At 34.0% G+C, this 10,905-nt stretch overlaps 1 protein-coding gene across 1 annotated transcript; it reads left to right on the forward strand.

Moving 5' to 3' along the window:
• The first annotated feature begins 8,177 nt into the window (after positions 1 to 8,177).
• On the forward strand, positions 8,178 to 10,501 carry LOC131075164 (L-type lectin-domain containing receptor kinase IX.1-like). Its single transcript, XM_059216381.1, has one exon. It carries the CDS (start codon positions 8,212 to 8,214, stop codon positions 10,231 to 10,233), a length of 2,022 nt encoding a protein of 673 aa, XP_059072364.1. The 5' UTR covers positions 8,178 to 8,211; the 3' UTR covers positions 10,234 to 10,501.
• Positions 10,502 to 10,905: the final 404 nt, after the last annotated feature.

Genomic DNA, 10,905 nt, shown 5'->3' on the forward strand with positions numbered 1-10,905 from the left:
GACCTATTGTGGCCCCAGAATAATAATAGTAACCAACACTAGTTAAATAGTAGAGTTTCAAAATACAAAATGAATTTATTCATCTTTCAAGAAAAAAATGTATGGAATGAAGTTATTTTCTTTGGTTCAACTTTATTATATAGTCGTTTGTAGATAAGTACCATACAAATTGAAGACCTACTGTGGCCCGAGACTAATAATAGTAACCACCACTAATTAAATAACTTAGAGTTTCAAAATGCAAAATGAATTTATTCATCTTTCAAGAAAAGAAATGTATGGAATGAGGTCATTTTGTTTGGTTCAACTTTAGTATCTATTCACTTTTACATAAGTACCATACAAATTGCAGACCTATTGTAGCCCCATTGAAAATCTATTAAGTCTTTCCTCTTTTCAATTCAATAAAATACTAGTTTAATTTAAGATAGTAGTAAGACTTTTGCATCCAAATAAATGTTTTTAGTTGACTTTCTTTACTTCTCAACTACCTTACTATGACCCTTGAAAATCTATCAAGTCTTTCCTCTTTTCACCTCGATAAAATGCTAGTTTAATTTTAAGATATTAGAAAGATTTTTACATGCAAATAAATGCTTTTAATTGACTTTCTTTACTTCTCAACTACCTCCTAACTTGAGGTTTTATCTTGTTCATGGAAATAATTGTTTATATTATTTTGCGCTACCATTTATCGGAGCGATTACTTAGAATTGAGTGCTATGCTCTGATTAAAATGTGAGAACACCACCATGGCAAAACGCTCTGCTTGGACGCTCTTTCTTTTCTTCTCCTTGATCGTCACTCTACTCTCTTATATGGAATATGCAGGAGACATTAGCTTTTATTTCCCTCCCGAAACAGATATCAAAGTAGATCCTGACGCTTACTTTGAAGGGGACACAATACAAATCACCAGATATGAATTTGTAGGTGATTTGGAATGGAGCGTAGGCTAGGCGACTTACAATCAATCAGTTCCTCTGGGGCTCGCGCAAGTTTTACATCACATTTTCAGTTCCTCTGGGGCTCTCGCTAATCTGTATAATATTTCTAAACCCAGAAGCCCGATTGTGAGTATATTCCAGAAATTGCCACGGTTGGCCTCATCGCATCCACTGGATTGGCATTTGAAACTCACACGGTCTCAGCATGGAATTTTTCTTGTGCATATTCGTGGGATATTGCTCCATCAATGGGCCCGTTGCCTTTTACTGGGGAAGGAATGATCTAGTTACAATTTAGAATCACTTGGATAACATTGGCACAAGTAGAAATAGAAAACACTAAAAATTGAATTTTTTTTTGGTATTTTCTACACTTTAGTAAATTACATTTTTAAAGGTATTCAAAGTGGAATTTAGGGTTGAAAGTGTTGTTCGTCTTAATTTGAATAGTTGATTCAAATTAGAACCCTTGAAGTTCTTTTTGACTATGTAAACAGATTTCGATTTCATCCATTGTGCTAAAAGTTATGGTCCCACCGTGTTGGGCAGTAAAAATACCTTTTTAATTTTTTTTTGACTTTATTGATATTTTATTCACATGTAGTTGTTGATTTTAAATTCCAAAGGGATGTGACAAGAAGTATGTTCAAATTATATAAACTTGGATTTCAAATGTAATTAATCATGTTTTTGGATTTGATCCATAATTGAAATCAAAGATATTGTAAATTGCTTATTGTAAACTCAATTATATATAGAATAGTTAATTTCATGATTCTTTAGTTCTCTACCATTTGATAATGTTTACATGCACGAAGTTAACACAAAACATGTACTTTTTCTTTGCTATCTAATTTGTAGGTTCAAGGATTTGGTTTGCATCATTTTGTAGCCTCTTAGCATATACATACATGCATGCAGAGAGAGAGAGAGAGAGATTTCGCACACGATTTTACTATTTGTTGAGATCAAAATATTTCAAACTTGTTCATATATTTAGATCATGATGCTTAGATAAGTAGAGGATTAGGGTGTTTTCTGTGTATTAGGATTCTTAAAATCAAAGATAAGAAAAGAACTTATAAAAAAATTAGAAATATATTTGATGATGTATATAACTAGATATGATATCTAAAATTATCTATTTGAATGAGTTTAGGAATCTAGAAATCCCCATGTGAAAGAAGAGTGTTGTGTAATAGTTTAATTGATACTACAACATTCCACATAATCAATATTAATAATTTTATATAAAATATACATAGATAAAAGAAATAAAAGTCAATTAAAATAATTCTCAAAATTTTGATTAATTAATTGATTAATTTAACTTCAAAATTATATTAATTAACTTGAAACAAACCAATAAAAATAACCAACACTAGTAAAATAGTTGAGTTTCAAAATGCAAAATGAATTTAAACATGGGGCGAATGAAGAAATGTATACCTTCCTTCGCATCTCTTCACCGAGTAGGGCACCCACCACATCTTCAGATTTCAAAACAACAGAAGTACTACCGATAGCCATAACAAGAGAATCCCATGAATCAGGCAAAGAGAAAAGCAAGATCTGACATTTCTCCTCCTCGTCCATCTTAACACCGACAGATACTAATTGAGCCACCAACATATTGAATGCTTCCAGGTGGTCTGCAATTCGTCCACCCTCTTCCATCTTCAAGGAATACAATTTCTTTCTTAAGAAAATTTGATTTAATAAAGATTTCACTTGATACATCTCACCAAGCTTAGTCCATAGCTTCTTTGCAGAGTTTTCTTCATGGACATTGATTAGAACAGAGTCTGCTAGGCACAGTCTGATTAGACCCTTGGCTTTCCGGTCCATAACATCATACTGAGCTGCCGCAGTAGGATCTGAGGGCCTTTGGACATTCGCATCAACAGCATCCCAAAGATCTCCATCTATTAGCAGATCTTCCATCTTCAGCTTCCACATCTCAAAATTACTTCCATTAAATTTCTCCACCTCTATTCTCCCTGACGAACTCGCCATCTGAATATTCCTGCAACAAGATCAAAAAGTGTCTTCTGCACAAGCTCCCACTCAAATCTGGATTAGTTCAAAAAATCCAACTACCCACAATTGAAACCAAAGGTGATCAGACTCTGATACCACTTGTAAGGAAGTTAAGTAGCGGAAACAACTTCCTACACTAACCTTGAGAGGAGGGTAATGCAAAACTTTTTTAGATCATTACAACAGTTACAGAAAATAGAAATAGATATAATAGCATTCATACCACAACACAATGATTTACGTGGGGAAAACCCTTTCGGGAGAAAAACCCCACCCTCCAAAAGCAGCTCAATATTTTATTCAGCAATCAAAAACAGATTACAACATACTTGCAGAGCAAGCTCTTCACAGGAGTACCACTAATCAGAGATTCAGAGGCAACTCAATAGCCATAAGACTCTTACACACAACCTCTATCTCACACACCTCATAAATAGGAGATACAATACAAGAAACCGTCAAACGGTATTAGAAAACCATGGGCTAAAACCACCCAATAAGGTGTAGCCGACCTTATCTCCCTTCTAGATGCCCTATGACATGTTAAAGCACACATCAACACGTGTCGCTCCCTTTTTACAGCTCATTTATGTATCCGATACAAATTATTTTTCCTATTTTAGGAGTACAAACTTCCGGAGGCCATAACTTGAGAACCGGGTGTCTGATTGACGAACCGTTTGAAGCACCGAAAAGCTCGCGAAGTGCTCTATCACCTCGTAACCCGCTTTGCCGGTTACAGACACTTTTCAAGGCATTTCAGAGCCTCTAAAGTCCCCAAAATTAAGTTTAAATATTTTATTGCACCCCTCCAAGACGAAAACTTTAATATCCTCAAAACTAGCTATGACCTTGTGACGCAACTTTACCAGAATGCTTATCTAGCCAACTAGAAGCTTCAGGGAGAGTTTAGCACCATTTTGTGCTCAAATGAAAACTTACTATAAATAGTAACCTCACATAAATGCAAGGTTGAGTCACCATTTTTTCCCAACATTTCTTTGATTCAATTTTAGCATCTATTCAGTTGTAGATTAATATCATACAAATTGCATACCTATTGTGTCTTCATTGAAAATCTATTATGCCTTTCATCTTTTCAACTCAACAAAATACTATTTATAATAATTTTAGATATTATGAAGACTTTGACATGCAAATAAATGTTTTTAGTTGAATTTCTTTACTTTTCAACTACCTTACTGTGGCCCCTAATTAAATAGTAGAGTTTCAAAATGCAAAATTAATTTATTAATCTTTGAAAAAAAGAAATGTATTAAATGAGGTCATTTTCTTTCGTTCAACTTTAATGTCTCTTTGCTTGTCGATAAGTACCATACAAAATGCAGACCTACTATAGTCCCTTTGAAAATCTATTAACTCTTTGGTCTTTTCAATTTAATAATATACTAGTTTAATTTAAAATATTAAGATGAATTTTAGATGCAAATAAATGTTTTTAGTTGAATACATTTACTTCTCAACTACCTTACTGGGACCTATTGAAAATCTATTAAATCTTTCCTCTTTTCAGCACAATCAACATCAATACTTCTATATAAAATTTTATAAATAAAAGAAATAAAAGTCAATCAAAATGACTCTCATAATTTTGATTTAATAATCGATTAGTTTAATTTCAAAATACATATTAATTAATTTGAAATAGTCTGATAATAGTAACCAACACTAATTAGATGTTACAATTTCAAAAACAAAAATAATTTATTCAACTTTCATGAAAAGAAATGTATGGAATGAGGTCATTTTCTTTGGTTCAAGTTTAATAACTATTCGCTTGTAGATAAGTACCATACAAATTTTAGACCTAATGTGGCCCCAAACTAATAATAGTAACCAACACTAATTAAATAGTAGAGTTTCAAAATGGAAAATGAATTTATTCATCTTTCAAGAAAAGAAATGTATGGAATGAGGTCATTTTCTTTGGTTCAACTTTGGTATTTGTTTGCTTGTAGATAAGTACCATACAAATTTTTCGACCTATTGTGGCCCCAGAATAATAATAGTAACCAACACTAGTTAAATAGTAGAGTTTCAAAATACAAAATGAATTTATTCATCTTTCAAGAAAAAAATGTATGGAATGAAGTTATTTTCTTTGGTTCAACTTTATTATATAGTCGTTTGTAGATAAGTACCATACAAATTGAAGACCTACTGTGGCCCGAGACTAATAATAGTAACCACCACTAATTAAATAACTTAGAGTTTCAAAATGCAAAATGAATTTATTCATCTTTCAAGAAAAGAAATGTATGGAATGAGGTCATTTTGTTTGGTTCAACTTTAGTATCTATTCGCTTTTACATAAGTACCATACAAATTGCAGACCTATTGTGGCCCCATTGAAAATCTATTAAGTCTTTCCTCTTTTCAATTCAATAAAATACTAGTTTAATTTAAGATAGTAGTAAGACTTTTGCATCCAAATAAATGTTTTTAGTTGACTTTCTTTACTTCTCAACTACCTTACTATGACCCTTGAAAATCTATCAAGTCTTTCCTCTTTTCACCTCGATAAAACGCTAGTTTAATTTTAAGATATTAGAAAGATTTTTACATGCAAATAAATGCTTTTAATTGACTTTCTTTACTTCTCAACTACCTCCTAACTTGAGGTTTTATCTTGTTCATGGAAATAATTGTTTATATTATTTTGCGCTACCATTTATCGGAGCGATTACTTAGAATTGAGTGCTATGCTCTGATTAAAATGTGAGAACACCACCATGGCAAAACGCTCTGCTTGGACGCTCTTTCTTTTCTTCTCCTTGATCGTCACTCTACTCTCTTATATGGAATATGCAGGAGACATTAGCTTTTATTTCCCTCCCGAAACAGATATCAAAGTAGATCCTGACGCTTACTTTGAAGGGGACACAATACAAATCACCAGATATGAATTCGTAGGTGATTTGGAATGGAGCGTAGGCTAGGCGACTTACAATCAATCAGTTCCTCTGGGGCTCGCGCAAGTTTTACATCACATTTTCAGTTCCTCTGGGGCTCTCGCTAATCTGTATAATATTTCTAAACCCAGAAGCCCGATTGTGAGTATATTCCAGAAATTGCCACGGTTGGCCTCATCGCATCCACTGGATTGGCATTTGAAACTCACACGGTCTCAGCATGGAATTTTTCTTGTGCATATTCATGGGATATTGCTCCATCAATGGGCCCGTTGCCTTTTACTGGGGAAGGAATGATCTAGTTACAATTTAGAATCACTTGGATAACATTGGCACAAGTAGAAATAGAAAACACTAAAAATTGAATTTTTTTTTGGTATTTTCTACACTTTAGTAAATTACATTTTTAAAGGTATTCAAAGTGGAATTTAGGGTTGAAAGTGTTGTTCGTCTTAATTTGAATAGTTGATTCAAATTAGAACCCTTGAAGTTCTTTTTGACTATGTAAACAGATTTCGATTTCATCCATTGTGCTAAAAGTTATGGTCCCACCGTGTTGGGCAGTAAAAATACCTTTTTAATTTTTTTTTGACTTTATTGATATTTTATTCACATGTAGTTGTTGATTTCAAATTCCAAAGGGATGTGACAAGAAGTATGTTCAAATTATATAAACTTGGATTTCAAATGTAATTAATCATGTTTTTGGATTTGATCCATAATTGAAATCAAAGATATTGTAAATTGCTTATTGTAAACTCAATTATATATAGAATAGTTAATTTCATGATTCTTTAGTTCTCTACCATTTGATAATGTTTACATGCACGAAGTTAACACAAAACATGTACTTTTTCTTTGCTATCTAATTTGTAGGTTCAAGGATTTGGTTTGCATCATTTTGTAGCCTCTTAGCATATACATACATGCATGCAGAGAGAGAGAGAGAGAGAGAGAGAGAGATTTCGCACACGATTTTACTATTTGTTGAGATCAAAATATTTCAAACTTGTTCATATATTTAGATCATGATGCTTAGATAAGTAGAGGATTAGGGTGTTTTCTGTGTATTAGGATTCTTAAAATCAAAGATAAGAAAAGAACTTATAAAAAAATTAGAAATATATTTGATGACGTATATAACTAGATATGATATCTAAAATTATCTATTTGAATGAGTTTAGGAATCTAGAAATCCCCATGTGAAAGAAGAGTGTTGTGTAATAGTTTAATTGATACTACAACATTCCACATAATCAATATTAATAATTTTATATAAAATATACATAGATAAAAGAAATAAAAGTCAATTAAAATAATTCTCAAAATTTTGATTAATTAATTGATTAATTTAACTTCAAAATTATATTAATTAACTTGAAACAAACCAATAAAAAGAACCAACACTAGTAAAATAGTTGAGTTTCAAAATGCAAAATGAATTTAAACATGGGGCGAATGAAGAAATGTATAGAATGAGGTCATTTTCTTTGATTAAACTTTAGCATCTATTCACTTGTATATAAATATCATACAAATCGTATATCTATTGTGGCCTCATTGAAAATTTATTAAGCCTTTCATCTTTTCAACTCAACAAAATACTATTTCTAATAATTTTAGATATTATGAAGACTTTGACACGCAAATAAATATTTTTAGTTGACTTTCTTTACTTCTCAACTACCTCATTGTGGCCCCTAATTAACTAGTAGAATTTCAAAATGCAAAATGAATTTATTAATCTTTGAAAAAAGAAATGTATGAAATGAGGTCATTTTTTTTTGTTCAACTTTAATATCTATTCACTTGTAGATACATACAATACAAATTGCAGGCCTATTGTAATCCCTTTGAAAATCTATCAACGCTTTGATCTTTTCAATTTAATAAAATACTAGTTTATTTAATATATTAAGAAGAATTTTAGATCTAAATAAATGTTTTTAATTGACTACATTTATTTCTCAACTACCTAACTGTGACCTATTGAAAATCTATTAAATCTTTCCTCATTTTAAGATATTAGGAAGATTTTTACCTGCAAATAAATGTTTTTAGTGACATTCTTTACTTCTGAATTACCTCGCTTGAGGTTTTATCGGTCAAATACGTTTTTATATTAATTTTTTTGCCTTTCTGAACCACCTCTCTTGAGGTTTAATGTGGTCCGTTTAAAATAATTTTAGATTTACTTTTTAACCATTGAATTTTGCGCTACCATTTATCGGGGCGATTACCTATAATTGAGTAGTATGCTCTGATTGAAATGTGATTGCTAAAATGCTACCATGGCAAAACGCTCTGCTTCGCTGCTCTTTCTTTTCTTCTCCTTGATCGTCACTCTGTTCTCTTATATGGAATGCGCGGGAAACATTAACTTTGCTTTCCCTCCCCAAACAGATATCAAAGTAGATCCTGATGCTTACTTTGAAGGGGACACAATACAACTCACCAGAAATGAATTCGTAGGTGATTTGGGATGGAGCGTAGGCTGGGCGACTTACAACCAATCAGTTCCTCTATGGGACAACTCTTCTGGGGCTCTCGCAAGTTTTACATCACATTTTCAGTTCCTCATCAGAAACTCCAGCTCGAATTCTGCGGACGGACTCACTTTCTTTATTGCCCCTTTCGACTTCAAACCACCTGCAAATTCTTGGGGCGAATGGCTGGGCCTCTTTAACCTAACCACAGATGGTATACTTTCAAATCAAGTAGTGGCCGTCGAATTCGACACATTCCAGAACAGCTTTGACCCAGATGACAACCATGTCGGAATAGACGTCAATTCAGCTGTTTCCGTGGCTAACGTTTCGCTTAGCTCGGAAGGTAAATTCCTAAACAATACTCTTAAAAATGGGCAAGCTTGGGACTCGTGGGTGGATTACAATGGGAGTACAAAGCAGTTACAGGTATTTCTCTTATATAACCCTTCTGCTAATCTGTATAATATTTCTAAACCAAGAAGCCCGATTTTGAGTTATCACATAGATCTGCGTGACTATATTCCGGAAATTGTCACGGTTGGCCTCAGCGCATCCACTGGATTGGCATTTGAAACTCACACAGTCTCAGCGTGGAATTTTTCTTGTACATATTCGTGGGATATTTCCTCTGCTCCATCAAGAACTCGAAATAGTAGCTGGAAAATTATCTTGATATCCCTCTTTGTCTGCCTCCTGGTTATCTGCTGTTTTCTGTTTATTGCGGGGCGGTGGTATTTCAAACAGAGAGAAGCGAGGCGGGATAGTCATGGCGAGGAGCTAGACGAACAGTTAGATCAAGGCTACTTCAAGTTCTCTTATGGTCAACTCAGAGAGGCTACCCGTAACTTCAGTGACGATGAAATACTGGGAAGAGGAGGCTTCGGAGGTGTCTACAGAGGCATCTTGCCTACAACAAGCGAGACAGTGGCCATAAAGAGAATAGGCCAAGGATCGAGGCAGGGAAGGAAAGAGTATATCTCAGAGGTTACCATAATCACTAAGCTGAGACACCGTAACCTTGTGCGACTCTTGGGATGGTGCCATGAACAAGGTGAATTGCTTCTTGTTTACGAATTCCTCCCGAATGGAAGTCTCGATAAGTATATATTCGATGAACGCAAGGATTGTTTGAATTGGGAGAGAAGGTACAGCGTTGCTCGTGGGATAGCCTCTGCTCTTATTTATCTTCATGAAGAGTGGGATCAGCGCGTTGTGCACAGAGACGTGAAGGCTAGCAATGTGTTGTTGGACTCAAATTTCAATGCAAAGCTGGGGGATTTTGGTCTGGCAAGAGTGGTAGAATTTGATCACGCCGCTTCACGTACAACCGTGGTTGCAGGGACACGTGGATATATGGCACCAGAGTATATAGAAACTGGAAAGGCGAGCCCAGAATCAGACGTGTATAGTTTTGGAGCTGTGGCTTTGGAAATCTCCTGTGGAAGACAACCCATTGATTACAGGTTAGAAGAATACGATTTGAGAGTGGTGGCCTGGGTATGGGATTTGCGTAGGCAAGGGAAGCTTTTGGATGCGGCAGACAAAAAGCTAGAGGGGAATTTCAACAGTGAGGAAATGGAGCTGCTGATGCTGGTGGGATTGCTGTGTTCTCATCCAGACCCAAAAGCAAGACCGACGATGAGAGAGGTATTAAAGATCTTAGAATTTGACTCTCCATTGCCGTTTGTTCCCCTGAATATGCCTGTGCCTGTGTATGCCGACGATCTTTCTTTTCATGCTGGGTCATCCTTAACTAACTTCCCTTCTGAAAGGAGCAGAGGTGAAATTTCTGGTCGCCTCATGTCTGACAGAGAAGCCCGTTAAGCTCTTTCTTCACGTTAACCTTCATAGATTGGCTTTTGTCAGAGTAATGTTTGTTAGCGTTGACATGTATCACGGTGATTATTACCTTGTGTGCGTAATTTTCACCTGTGTCATATTGAGGTGCTAGGCCATGGGCTCTCTTCCATTACCTTGCGTGTAACGATATCTTGATATGATATGTGTCGGGCAACTTAAGCATCCATGTGTGAACTAAACTGTATTTTGAACTTTCTTTGACTTTTTTATTTAATATATTTGTTTGTGAATAGTCTACACATAGAGAATGGAATTGGACTAATCTTTTGTAGTCATTAGGCAAAGCAATAAACACGTATGGATAGGTTTTCATGGTTCTTTTGTAACCAAAAGAATTCTACACCAAAATCAATATTAAAATTTTTATAATGTCATCTTATTTGTTTTATAGCTTGTTAATTCATAAAAATTCAATACTATTTTTTTTATTTAATTAAATTTTAAATTAATTTTTTTATCTTAACTAAGGTTAGATTGGAGAAATAATTAGATTAAAATGAATTTGAAATCTGAACTTCTTTATTAAAGAAAGGGTTTTGTTGTGAAATGAATTGGGGATTAATATTATGCTAGTATTATCTTCTAGTGGATTATTGGCATGCTTGTATTCCTTGTTAAAATAATATACATGACTGT

This window comes from Cryptomeria japonica, unplaced genomic scaffold (genome assembly GCF_030272615.1).
Source record: "Cryptomeria japonica unplaced genomic scaffold, Sugi_1.0 HiC_scaffold_2081, whole genome shotgun sequence".
In the NCBI taxonomy this organism is placed as follows: Eukaryota; Viridiplantae; Streptophyta; class Pinopsida; order Cupressales; family Cupressaceae; genus Cryptomeria; species Cryptomeria japonica.

What these genes read in the sequence shown, in the direction of transcription:
- LOC131075164 (XM_059216381.1), top strand. Translation starts at nt 8,212, where the DNA reads ATGGCAAAACGCTCTGCTTCGCTGCTCTTTCTTTTCTTCTCCTTGATC.